At 44.0% G+C, this 13,835-nt stretch overlaps 1 protein-coding gene across 2 annotated transcripts; it reads left to right on the top strand.

The window, feature by feature from the left end:
• The first annotated feature begins 456 nt into the window (after positions 1 to 456).
• Positions 457 to 9,035, top strand: LOC108926681 (proline and serine-rich protein 2-like). 2 transcript variants are annotated; one of them, XM_018739543.2, is made up of 4 exons: positions 457 to 675; positions 1,899 to 2,000; positions 5,467 to 5,701; positions 5,823 to 9,035. In XM_018739543.2, the coding sequence occupies exons 2-4, from the start codon at positions 1,902 to 1,904 to the stop codon at positions 7,589 to 7,591; spliced, it is 2,103 nt and encodes a 700-aa protein (XP_018595059.2). In that variant the 5' UTR covers positions 457 to 675; positions 1,899 to 1,901; the 3' UTR covers positions 7,592 to 9,035. The 2 variants fall into 2 exon arrangements, with proteins under 2 accessions (XP_018595059.2, XP_018595058.2); XM_018739542.2 differs by having other exon boundaries at positions 1,795 to 2,000.
• Positions 9,036 to 13,835: the final 4,800 nt, after the last annotated feature.

Genomic DNA, 13,835 nt, shown 5'->3' with positions numbered 1-13,835 from the left:
TAGATATTTTCCTTATTTTATAATAAGTAATAATTACTGCATTCGCTGGATATTTTTTCCAGACACTTCAGTTCCAGGAGGCCGCAGCAAGCACGTCTTCACATTGCTGAAGGGGCGCGTCGGTGCAGTACCACAGTGCGGCCACTAGGTGACACTGTTCGCGAGGTTTCTAAACCCGATAGCGCAGATTATAGACCACAAAAATGCGCAGAAGAACAAATGATTTCGACATCCTGCCTTTTATTACTGCTTTAGTTATTAAGTTTCATTCTTTACTGCTGAAAAACAGCCTGCGAAGTACTAATAAATCCTGTTTGTAAGAACCCTACGTGTAGGATGAGGAAAGTAGGTGGAAAACAGGTTTTGAAGGGCACGGTTCAACGATGATGTCAAAGCAACACTCGCCTCTACGCCCCCCACAGGGCAGCGAGTCTGCGCATGCGTCACAGGCACACCTTGCTCGATGTACCGTGCGGCGACGCTCCTGCACTACAACTTGCGGACACTCGGTGTGTGTTCGGTTTCGGCGGAGTTTTGCTCCGCAAACTGCCGTTTATTCGCGTCTTCTTGCCAAAACAGCTCGGCATCGTGTCTTGTGGACCCTCTCGATCATTTCTATATTTCCCTTTTATGAAAAGGACTGTGTTTGTACTGTTGAAGGGAAAAATATAGCAGGTAAGTGTCTTTGTCATGTTTTTAATTTACATACTTGTTTTAATTTAATTTTAATTAAAATTAAGTAATTTAACTAATTTGAATTTACTTGATTTTAACATACATTTTAAAGTGGTTTGACTTCTTATATGATGATAAAGAAGAAATATTGGTCAAGGGAACTTTAAAAAAGCATACGTTTTTTTTTTTTTTTTGTACCATTTTCATGTGTTTTGTGAGGTTTTTTTTTTTTTTTTTTTTTTTTTTTTTTTTAAAGGAAAAACTATTTTGCGGTTCAGGACAGGTATAAGAAATCAGTGTTAGTCACTTGGCAGAATTAATTCCGCTCGGTTTTTTCGCTGAACATAATATGAATGAAGTTTTGTATTTAGCCCTTCATAATTTTTATTTCATTTTTAAATTTCGCTGGAAAGATTTTTGGTGGAAATTCCTGCGCTGCGGGTCCCCTTTGGCGGACTAGTGGCTTTTAGTGGTAAAAGCTCATTAATGAACATAAATCAGTTCACATGGAATTTGTCCTGGACAGTGTGACTGTACTGAGACTGAAGATGGGGGACACTGTCTCAACATATATATTGCTATATATAATTTTAACTTTTGATAAAAATAATAATTATTATGTATAATAAGTTAATTCTGGATGCTGTCTCATAGCAACATCCCTTGAAAGTTCTAGTCAACAAGTTAATACAGTTCTCTGTTAATTATTTCAGTGCACTTCAGAACTTTTTTCGAGGGGCAGTAAATCTGTCTTACTGTTTATTAATATGCACTTTGGCAATTCTACTGTACAGACCAGCAGGTAGTTTTAGCTTTTTAAAATGAGGTTTCGAATCCCTCTCCTGTTTTCACTGCTTTGGTCGAGGCCCTTACCTTCAGCTGATGAAGTAAAAATTGCCCAGTTGTGTAAATGGGTAAATCTTTAAAAAAAAAAAAAAAAAAAAATCATAAAATTTACTATCTTACATTCTTGCTTGGCTTAGGCAAGTTAATAATGATAATAATATGCACATACAGTATACGTACAATGTGTATTATATCAGTGCGTCTCCTTTCTAGATCTTTGGCAGTAACACCTTGGGGGGGTCTTTCTGTGTTGCTTTATTTAACTTGCTGCAGACACGCTTGGAGAAACACGATGCACTCGTTCCCTGGTGCGAGAACCAACCTGGACCTTTCATGAGATGCCTGCAACCCCGCGCTCCTCTGGTTTCTGTTCACAGCCCATGGACCTTGACGCACCGTCCACCAGAGAGCCCCGCTTCGGAGTCAGTGGGAAAGGAAGGGGGGTTCAAGGAACCCCTCAGCACCAGTACCGGCCCGGCGTGAGTCTGCGCCTCTTCTTGGGTTGGGTTCCCTTTCCTTCGTCACAAAAGTCTCCTGGGAGTTGTCTTTCACATACACATTTGCCTCAGCCTCAAATTATGGTCCCTGTTAATTTCAGTTCTGTTCTCCAGCAGGAAAGAAACAGCACGGCAAATGAAATATGGCCAGGCCGTAATTTGTTGCAGCTAAAATATGCAAAGAGATTTAAACAAGCGCCAGGATCGCTGTAAGGAAACACGTGATGGAAAGGGTCCCTTCTGATTAAAGCTCGGTCGTAAGGCACCGGGTCATTAATGTTAATAAGTGTAGGATTATTTATTATTAACCGGGTAATATTGGTGCGATGTAGGTGCAATGTAGTGCCCAACGTGGTTAGTGTGTCTAACAGAGAGAAAAGCTGGCACTAGACTAGAACTGTTCTTAAAGGAAGGCGGAACATGAACCTCTTTCAATGTTGCATCTTGCAACATTGAGCTACTTACCCCTTATGATTTACCCCTTTATACAGCTGGGTAAAGTTTACTATATCAGTTCAGAGTACAGAGTTTGATCAAGGGTACCAAAGCAGGAGGTGGGATCCGAACCCAGGTCCTTCTACTGCAAGGATTCAGCTCTATCCACGGCACCAGCTGCTGCATATTTATCCATTGCTTAATTTGCTTATCCCTACAAGGTATCTGCAGCCTGACCGTTTTGCACCTTTTAGCTCAGCTCTGTGGCACAAAATGTTGAGGACTGTGCCATACTGTGTTTGGTGACCTTTGCGCGAGAACGACGTTCGTAATCATTGCGACTGGATGTCCAGTGTGGCCTTCACTACCGAACAGCTACATATGATCCCGGCACTCACGCAATCACACAGGCAACAACAATACGCTGCTTTTACGCCGAAAACACTACTGACTTGAGCTGCAAAAATCTGTGTAGCTGTGCAGCCCCTTCAGGGTAGATGTTTCTATAGGAGGTGCAACCCGTGGGCTGTGTCACGGAAAGCGGTTGATGTGGTGCCTTTGGCCGGGACGTGACCTCAAGGTGGGGTCGTGGATGCAGCTGTTGCCCTGCGGTGCCCTGCGATTCCGGAATGTTGTGACCAAGGGGTGCGGCTGGTGCGCAGCCTTTCCTCTCAAATGGGATCTTTGCTTTGCTCTCTTGTCTTGATTGTGTCTGCGTGGTCTGTGCATTTGTCCAGGAAACATATAATTATGCATTAATTACTGGCATATTATGAATGAATAGAAGCACGTGGTCAGACCCTGTAATGGTTCTCCATTTATTATACTCTATTTACTATAATTTATTAAATACTATCTTTTTACTCTATTACACTTTTCCCATCCTGTTTCACCCACCCTGAAGGAGTAGTTCAGTCTGCAATTTTTCAGTAGCATTTTTAGTTCTTATGTTAAAAAAGGAAAAACCTTGGAAAAAACTACAAGCGGTATAATATTGGAATGTTATTAAACCAACACATTTCAACTTCTGTTGTCAGAAATGTAATATTGCAGAGATTGCAGGAAAATCTATGCTTTTTTCATTAAATATTTTTTGAGTAGAATGACTAATGACAGAATGACTCCTCCGTCTTGTGCCATCGCAGTGCATAATTTTTGCGGAAGCTTTCAGTGTACCTCCGAGGGAAAGGAAAGTAACTCATTCAATGTGATGTTACATTTATTTATTTAGCAGACGCTTTTCTCCAAAGCGACATCCAGTGAACTCTATGTAGTGTTATCAGCCCACACACCTTATTCACCGCGGTGACTTGCACTTCTAGATACACTACTTACACTGGGTCACTCATCCATACATCAGTGGAACACACCCTCTCTCACTCACACACTATGGGTGAACCTAAACAGCATGTATTTGGACTGTGGGAGGAAACCAGAGCACCCAGAGGAAACCCACACAGACACGGGGAGAACATGCAAACTCCACACAGACTGAGCAGGGATCAAACCCACGTTCTCTTGCACCACCCAGGCGCTGTGAGACAGCAGCGCTACTCGCTATGCCGCCGTGCCACCCAGTGCTCTTTTGGCAGCGTTGCAAATTAGTAATATATACTAAATATCTGTATGAATTTGTGTGTGTATTGTGAACATAAATGTTACGATGTTAAAATGTAAAGTTTTAACATCAGCCTTCTATCCCGTTTCCTCTCTGCGCTGTATGCCATCAATACCAGCGTATATTCCATACGCAGAATGTCGGCCAGTAAAACGCAGCTCTTTGGAATGCTGTCAGTGCTGCTTTATCGCTCATGACTTTTCAACGCCCAAAGTGCCATTTCAGAAATGTTGACGACATCCTGTTACTGTTTGAACTAAGAGATTGTGTTTCACAATACAGTACATGTTTGAATGAAAGGAACTTTAATTTGTTAATTTATTTTGGTTTATTGACAACATAAGGTCTTTGATTGTGGTCTGCAGGAATTAGACACAGTGCAGTTTAGGATGAGTAGCTGTTTTATAATGTACTGTTACAAATATCCCAAAAACGTCTTAATTGGCATCTGAAGAACATTGAAGTTTTCTGTGTTTCCCTCCTAATGGAGATGATTTTGCCATAATGTAGTGATGTGTACAAATATATGTTTCTCCTGTAGTCCCAGTGTAAATTTTAAAATAATTTTACTATTTATGTGTCGTCCACACCCACAACTCAACCAACAGCACTTGACTCTGGTCCAGCACCTGAGTAAGTGCTCACCCTTTAAAAGACCCTCCTCAGCTCCCATACCTTTGCGGAATCTCGTCAGAGACAACCGCCCTCCCTCGCGACGTCCAGCGCACACTCAACACTTGTTCTTCGTTCTCGTCTTCCGGTTTTCGTCCCTTCGTTTTGTTTCCCGACCACGTCCACGGATCCTCGTTCAAACACCGACCGACCGACCTTTCGCTTCGTCCCCTGACCTCGTCCATGGATATTCGCTCTGACTCCAACCGCCGATCGACCGACCGTTCGCCTGTCCCCGACTCCGAGAACTTGCCCTATCCCCTTAATCCAGACGAATGACCCCGCACTTGGGTCCTACCGTCCCGGTTCTCTCGGCCCCGCGTGACAATTTATTATACCTGATAAACAATTTTAGATGTATCCCTGACCTGTTTGTTGTGTGTGTCTGTCCATGTGTTCATCATTTACATGTATTCCTTCAGCAGACACTTTTCTCTAAAGAGGTGGACAGTGATGATTAACCAGTATTTAGTTGACACCTTGCTCCACACACTGATTCCCTACACTAATTCACACATGTATACAGCACAGCAATGTAACACACTCAACTCATTCACAGATTCACACAGTATGGTTATTTTAGACACCAGTTCTCATGAACCCACAGCTTTGGACTATGGGAGGAAACCCATTTGAAAATGGGGGGGGGGGGGGGGGTGCAAACGCCACAAAGGATCAATTCATTGTTAGCTTATGTGTCATATGTTGAAATTCTCATTCCAGGAGAGCGAAACGCTTAAGTTCCTCAGCCGAGAGGAAAGGGAGTGCATCATGTTCTTAGAAGAGACCATCGATTCTCTGGATCATGACCTGCAGGACCCAGTTTCAAAGCGATCTTCTGGAAACATCCCGACAGTGGGCCAGCGCTCACTTAGTCCCAAGGAGCAGGATATCATCGACCTGGTTCAAAACCAGCCCAATCCAAGAAGAGATGTCCTGTACAATCCTAGTCCACCAGGTATGGAAGGTCTGTCTAGATGCCTGTTGGCGCTATGGAGTCTAAGAAACATTCGCTATTGGTGTTTGTATTTAATATGTACCTCGGTATTTGCTAATATTTCTTACGTTTGTTCTTCAAGACTTTCAGGCTATGGTTTTGCCTCCAGAAGCACATTTTGGAATGTGGGCACAACATGGGCCAACCGAGAACTTCCACCATGATTTTAAATTGCCTAGCAGCCTGAACTCCTCTGCACCTCCTGAGAACATGAGCTCCACGAGCCACCCACTGTACCATCCTGCTGGTTTGGTCCCCACCCCGGTCATCATTGCCCATAAAATAGCAGAGCACCAGAAGGTGGGTGGTGGCACTGTTCCCTCTACTGTGCTCCCTGACCGGCATCACAGCCTGGACCACACCACCCCTGATCATCCTGTCAAACAGGGCCCACCCACTGCAGTCAAGCCCAACCGTTACCCTAGTAATATCAACATCGTCAGAGCTAGGAAAGATGTGAACAAAGGCATCACTGCACCATCTGTCCAGGAGCTCAAGGCACAGGTGTTAACACACTTGACAGGGCAACACAACCTGGAAGAATCACACGTGAGGAGCATCCCAAGTTGGAGTTCCTCATGTCGGGACCCAGACCCAGAAAAGTCCAGAATGGAGGCTTTGTCCAAGCTAGGCCTTACTGCGGACCGCCCACCCTCAGGCAAATGGTCCAATGCTGTGGTGAGCACAAACCAACCCGGAATTTCTGTAAACAACATTGGTTACGCTGACAGCAGTCCAGAACCAGTTCCTTCTTCAATAGTTTCTACTAGCAAGACGGACACGTCCAGCACTGACTTCAACAGCTACGGAAGGAAAACCAGAGTCTTGTCTACATCATCTTCCGTAAAGCGCAACACCGACGTTGACCATCTCACTAACTTTGACAGCAGACCTGCCACAGTCTCCCTTCCATCAGATTCTGGTTTTACAAAGACCGAGATTTCCACCAGCAGCTATGGAGGCAAATCCAAAGTCATGACTCCAGCATCTTCCATAAAATATGATCCTGACAATCATCACCTCAGTGACTCTGACAACATGCCCACGACAGTGTCTCCTGATTTCACTTCCAGTGTCCTGAAGACTGAGGTTTTGGGAAACAGCTATGGCGGCAAATCCAAAGTCATGATTCCAGCATCTTCTATAAAGTATGATCCTGGCAGTCACCACCTCAGTAACTCTGACAACATGCCCACAACAGTGTCTCCTAATTCCACTTCCAGTATCTTGAAGACTGAGGTTTTGGGAAACAGCTATGGCGGCAAATCCAAAGTCATGATTCCAGCATCTTCTATAAAGTATGATCCTGGCAGTCACCACCTCAGTAACTCTGACAACATGCCCACAACAGTGTCTCCTAATTCCACTTCCAGTATCTTGGAGACTGAGGTTTTGGGAAACAGCTATGGTGGCAAATCCAAAGTCATGATTCCAGCCCCATCCGTAAAGAGAGAAGTAACTACCCACTACTCCGATGAGCACTATGGCATCCCCAACACAGTGGCCTATCCATCAAATGCCACCGAGGCCTTAAGCAACAGCTACGGGGGTAAATCCAAAGCCATCGGTTCTTCAGTGGCATCCACAGCTAAGACCGAGACTAAAGTTGCAGCCAGTAACCCAGATACTGTGATGATTCCCAGACAAAAGTCCACTGTGCCTAATGCAACCTCCGCAGGACTGTCAAGCAAACTAAACTCTAGGCCCCAAGAGACTCCAGTGTCTTCAGACCCAAGAGTCACTCCCAAGTCATCATTCCGTCTTCAGGGGGTCTCGGTGCAGTTCTCAGGGCGTGAAAATACAGACAAATCCCGTGAACAGGCTCTACGTACACTCGGACTTCTGAATTAAAGAATCTGAACAAATCCCTTTGTTCTCTCTTCCATGATAACATCTTGACCCAAACCTTTCCTTCTGCAACCCAGTTTCTTCAAGGGTTAATTGAAGAGTTTGATGGTTGTACCTGTCATTCTGCATCTGAAGATACCTTAGGGTTGGGGACCTTCTCGTTTCCAAAGTGCCTTCCTTCACACTCTACACCCATCTTGCAGTGCTCCAAAAACTTCAAAACCCTGCTTACTGTCCGTTCCAGATGCTCAATTCAACATTTCAAAAGTTTCTTTGATAACTCTTTTCTACAGCTTTACCTGAAATTAAGTTGCACATATTTATCCTAGAGTTGAAGAAATATCGTTAGTGGCCACCATCGCAAAATAGGGTTGGTTGATGTAATGCACTCTGTATTGTTCTCTGAGATGTATGTTGCTTTGGAGAAAGCATCTGCTAAATGAATAAATGAAAATGAACAACTCAAGAACTCAACAGAAAAGGGTTCCACTACTTGAATACAGGCACAAGGCCTTGACCTCAACAGTCCCACCATCGTGCACCCACAGCCACATAGGATGGAGCATCTAGTCTTGATCCACAAGGACACTTTTTGTCCAGTCGGAATGGTTGCAGTGAGAGGTAACCAATATGGAAGGTGAAAGAGAAACTGGTTCACTTTGAGCACCACTAATCACCAGGATATCTAGAGACAAATGTGAAAGATGATGCTCCTTTGGAAGTGTCTCTGTGTCTGGAATTTCCACAACTGAAAGCTTAAGAGTTGAGACGTTCTAGGATGCACGTGAAGACGTATCCTGCAGAGGAAAGGCATGCTGACGCTTCTCCGAATTCATCATTACAAAGACCTGTCCCAGGCACAAAACCAATAAAACATCCATATATATTCTTCTCATTCAGTACATTTGTAGCAACACCATGTATTTAAATTGTTTGTGATACTTTGCATGATCAGATGAGCCAAAGGGTTCAGGACAAGAACTTGCAAGTATGGACTTCAGTAGTACCTCCCAGGAAAACGATTACATAGGTTACGATGCTATGGACCAGAGATCAGCCAATGGACTGGACTGAGCTCTTGGGTCATTTTTTTTGAGGGGGGGGGGGCATACCACTGTGTAACTCCTGTACTGCTGTTCCCCTGGATTTTGGTGTAGGACACCTTCACAGCATGTATCACTTTGCTCGATATTCAGTTTGGTTCAATTCAATCCATATTTTTACATAGAGTGCTCTTCTCACCGGAGTGACGCAGAGAGCGGTACAGGATTGAAACACAAATTCAGTGATAATCGAATGAATTATGCCAACAAAATAGTGGTTTAACTCTTTTCCAGTAACTTGCAGGGGTGCTGTTCCTGACTCTAATAATTCTGTAGTTTATGGTATTCGATTTATAGTTTCAGTTGTGTGGTCTCTTTATGTAAACTGATTTATTTTCACTTCAGAAATCTGTGTTTTGGTTTTTCTTCTTCAATATTCCCAAGCGGTTTCTTTGTCCTTCTCTCAGTAAAGTGCAGTGAAAAAAATACTTACGTGAAAACAACCCCCTTCTAAGAAGTTAACTGTCTTTAAAACTGAGTTTTAAGTAAGCAGTTTCATTTTAAAAGTATTTCATGGTGTACATTCAATTTATGCACAGATTGCATAGGTATTTTACACTGGTGTACTGAAGTAAACTGTTGGCTGCTGTTAAATCTCTTCAGCGGTGTTCTTCCATTCCATCTACACTCTTCCTTTTCATGCAAAGGACAATAAAAGTTTACTCTCAATATACTGTACCTCTACTACACTGAAGGATGGTACAGTTAATATGTGTAGTTAAGCCATACAGTGATCATCCCTCTTGTTAAATCACTGTTATTTTACACTGTCTTGTGTGCAATAAAAAGGCAGTCATGATTCAAGCACATCTGATCCCCACACACCACACCATGCCTTGAATTTACTGCAGTAAATGTTACCAGTAGCAGTTGCGAATAACGCCATGCCTTTCTCCTATTACCAGCAATACCGATCTTATGTCTAGTTTTTTTCGGACAAACACTGTTTAGTGCAATTTATTTGGTGTGGTCAACTGGAATGCACAGGAGAACCAGCAATTAATATATTAGCGCTGGTTCTGCTTTGCATTCCAGTGAACCGTGTCCCTTAGGCTGGGATGGCGACCAGCTGGTGGGAAATGCGTCAGTGTCAGATGGTTCAACTGGTGGAACGAGCTGGATTTCAACTTGGTGACCAAAAAATACCTGGTGCTGAAGGTGACAGAGGCTGTGGCTATCATTTACATAGCTAAACTTATAGTAAGTGAGATGATCCAGTCTTACCACATGTTCTTTGAACATCCCATTCTTCTCGGATTGTGGGAGAGGCAAAATGTTGCATATTTCTGCTGTGTGACACATCAGCCTATTAACACTGTCACAGGTTTCCTGCTCTAATGCCACACTCACACTCAGCCTTGTGTAACAGTCAGTGTTTAGCGCTACACACCTGTCGCGCCACTTCCGCAACATTCAGACATTCCAGAATTCCTATGGATTTTCATGCAGATCAAACGATGATCTTTCAAGCAGTGGAAAATTAAACACTTTGGTCATTCATATAAGAGGGTGTGGTGGCGCAGCGGGTTTGGCCGGGTCCCGCTCTCTGGAAGGTCTAGGGTTCGAGTCCTGCTCGGAGTGCCTTGCGATGGACTGGCGTCCCGGCCGGGGCGCGTCCCCTCCCCCCCTCCAACCTCGTGTCCTGTGTTGCTGGGTTAGGCTCCAGTTCACCGTGACCGTACTCAGGATAAGTAGTTTCAGACTACATTCCATGTCTGTCAAAACCAGAATTTGGGTTGTTGGATGAAGTTTTATGCAGCTACTCGTGTGATGTACTTTGGTTCATGTGGTGGAAAGAAACCAACTAACTGTGCTTTAGAATCACACGTCTGCATCCAAGTCTCTCTTTCTGCTAATGTAAAGCACACGTTGTATTTTCTATGAGATGGACGTCGCTTTGGAGAAATTGTCTGCTAAATGAATACATGTAAATGGATGAAAGAGAAAACAGATGGGGGACAAATGAAAATTTTTGCCAAAGTTTTTCTGAATGGGTGAGTGACCCCATCCAGTGAGTTCAGAACAGCCTTACATTTACACTATAAATGGGTAAATCAGTGTAACATTTACATTTAAAGCAGCTCAGAAAAAAGTACATTTTCAACATATTGAAAAATAAACTTTGGCAGTACATTCACAGCAGAACTGATACCAGTATGTGGCAGAAATGTGCAGAGGGGCAGAGGTTTCATTTGTCCAAAGGTCACAGCAAACCATTTTTCACAATTTCTATTTACATTTACATTTCATTTAGCAGACGCTTTCGTCCAAAGCGACGTACATCCCAGCAAAAGTACAATTTGCGCATTACGTTAAGAGAAGGAGAAATAGCTGCAGACATGAAAGTCTCAAGCAAACCTAGTTTGTTCCCTACCACTTGCTGCACCGAGGTTCATCGTTCAAGTAGGTGCATAAGACACAGACAAATCCCAATACCCACACCATTTTTTTTTTTTTTTTTTTTTTTTTTTTTAAATCTTACAAGATACACAAATGAGCAGTACAATACCAGAGTAACGGCTGAATAAAGGTTGTATCTGGGGATGCTTCTGGAGTTACGATGCATGAACAGTTACACCATAGATGATCCGAAGAGACCTTGGGCGAAGTGGATCTGGAAAAGGTGGATGTTCAGACCCTTCTCGAAAACAGTTTCCGCAGTTCCGAGTGACAGGGGAAGGTCGTTCCACCACAGCGGACCCAGAACCGAGAACCTCCGAGCTTTACCTTTCGTGCGCGGGACCACCAAGCGAGCAGAAGTAGATGGGCGAAGGGGTCTGGTTGGGGTGTAGCGGTTGATTAAGTTCTGTAAATAGCCAGGAGCAGTTCTATTGATGTATTTGTACACTGTAACCAGGGTTTTGAATTCGATACGGGCAGCTATAGGAAGCCAGTGCGGAGAGATGAGTAGAGGAGATACATGGGAGATACATGTTTAAAAATATAATTTTGCAACACAGCAAAGAAAACTGTGCTCCGTGGATCCATTGTATCGATGTGTTTTGATACGGGGTGACGTTGCTCATCCCATGGGCTCCAAGGTTAGTCATCGTTCTCACGTGGTTGAGGGCACTCGCGGCCTGGATGAGGTCATTCCATCCCAAGGTCTGCGGCGTCTCCATCACCACGCCGGTATGTTACTTTTCTTGGACCATGCTTCGGCACGTACCGTTTCAGAGTATAGTATTGTGGGTGTGTCCACTTTGGGTGGAACAAATCCAGTGAATAATTCTGAAGAATTGCTGTGATGTGACGGGGAAATTGTGAAAACAATTTGAAAAACATTGTACTCGAAGTGTTCGCTGGGTGTGATCCACAGAGGAAAGTTTTAATGTTTGTCTTTTTTTTTTTTTTTTTTTTTTGCTCAGTTGCTATTTCCCTATTTGTTGTCCATCTACATTCTTCTCCGAGAACAACTACAGACCTATAGCTCATTTATTTAATTAATTTGTACTTCATGAAGGAATTTCCAGTTTATTATTTATTTTTTATATGGTCCATAAGAGCGATCAGCTCAGTCCTGTTCCATGACGTTGGACAGCAAGGCGGTTCCCGGCCCTCGGGCTGTGGTCGGATGGCGTCCTGTATATTCCCGTGTTCTTTGAGAATCTGGCTTGCGGTTTAATAATGAAGCAGATGGGGGCAAATGAAACTTTTTTGTTAGTTTTTTTAAAGGTTGCGTGAACCACGTTCCAGCAGACTTGTGTGTCATCATGTCCTGAGAAAAGCTGTGCCCACAACAGCCGGATGTTCGAAGCACAGATGTCCCGAAGAACGACCCGTGAAGGAGCTTCAAGTTCCGTTTCTGGATGTTAGAGGAGGTGCAGGCAGAGAAAAATTTTGGATTTGTAGTCAGTACTGTGTTGAAATTAACCGTCGTTTCATGTCCAAATAAGTCGGATATATTCAGCATCGCTTCAGACGCACATTTGCGGAGCCCGACTTTGACTAGGGGTTGAGGAGAGGTCTGGGTTGAGGGCAACATGTCACGGGACAGCTGGTAGCATAGTTGTTAGAGATGCTGCCTTTGGACCCAAAGGTTGTAGGTCTGAGCCTCACCTTCAGCTGTAGTACCCTTGAGCAAGGTACTTACTCTAAATTGCTCCAGTGAAAAATTACCCCGCTGGGTAAATAGTTGCAAGCAGCTTAAAATTGTAAGTTGCTTTGGAGAAAAGCGATGAATGAATGTAATGATTGTCCATTTGGCCTTAAGAGTTCCCAGGCATCTCTTAACATCACTCCAAACCAGAACAATGTCGAGCACAAGAGCATTTTCAGATAAACATGGAATCTACCTGAATCCTCTGAACTTCAGAATGAAGAGCCAGAGATCTAAACAGGCTTGAGCATCATGATGCAGACTCTATATGAACCCCCAGCGAGTTGAGCCTAACCTGAAAGTAGCAAATCGGTATTTAAAGTGTGCGGTCCAACATCTAGATGACAGCATAATCCATCTGAAGCATGTTCAGCAGTCCTGATAGATGCCATGCAAGTGATTGGTACAACTGTACAGAGCTACAACAGTGAGTTGTAGGAAGAAGGAGGAAACAAAGCAGCTGAAGTTCCCAGAGGGAAAATCTGTGTTTATCGGTGATTAAATCCTGGGAGTGCAGAGAAATCCGGAACCCTGTTAGCGGAACAGTGATGGACGTGGAGGGGTGGGAGGTTATCGTAGTATCTATAGGGCATCTGGTAGCGTAGTGTTAGAGTTGTTACCTTTAGACCCAAAGGTGACAGGTTTGGATCCCTCCTACAGCTGCAGTACCCTTGAGCAAGGTACCTTCCCTAAATTGCTGCAGTGAAATTATCCAGCTGCATAAATAGGTAAAAATAGTCTGTAGCGTCACACTGTAACTCACTTTGGAGAAATGCGTTGTGTTGAGAATCCCGCAAACATTCTTAAGGACGACCTCTTCTACCTCCGACATGAAAAAGAATGCAAGGGCACAAACACACACCGGCTGGTTCGGGTAAAGGCGGAGTCGCCGACACGCATTCTGTCACGCGTTCCGAGGTTCCACCTCGAAAAGTTCCAGAACAATCGGCAGTTTGCCCCGAGCGAGCTGCGCCGTTTCGGCTTGCGGTCTGACAAAACCGCAATACGCCCGCTGCTGGAATGCGGCTTTCCCACACGTGCCGCC

The sequence above is a fragment of the Scleropages formosus genome, chromosome 5 (assembly GCF_900964775.1).
Source record: "Scleropages formosus chromosome 5, fSclFor1.1, whole genome shotgun sequence".
NCBI lineage: Eukaryota > Metazoa > Chordata > Actinopteri > Osteoglossiformes > Osteoglossidae > Scleropages > Scleropages formosus.
Note: the sequence above shows the minus strand (reverse complement) of the source record. Positions and strands in the feature narration are given on the sequence as shown.

Excerpts from the sequence above, each read along its gene's own strand:
- LOC108926681 (XM_018739542.2), top strand. The coding sequence starts at position 1,860 with ATGCCTGCAACCCCGCGCTCCTCTGGTTTCTGTTCACAGCCCATGGAC. Across the intron at positions 2,001-5,466 it reads AGCACCAGTACCGGCCCGGC|GAGAGCGAAACGCTTAAGTT; the intron begins GTGAGTCTGCGC and ends TTCTCATTCCAG. Across the intron at positions 5,702-5,822 it reads GTACAATCCTAGTCCACCAG|ACTTTCAGGCTATGGTTTTG; the intron begins GTATGGAAGGTC and ends TTGTTCTTCAAG.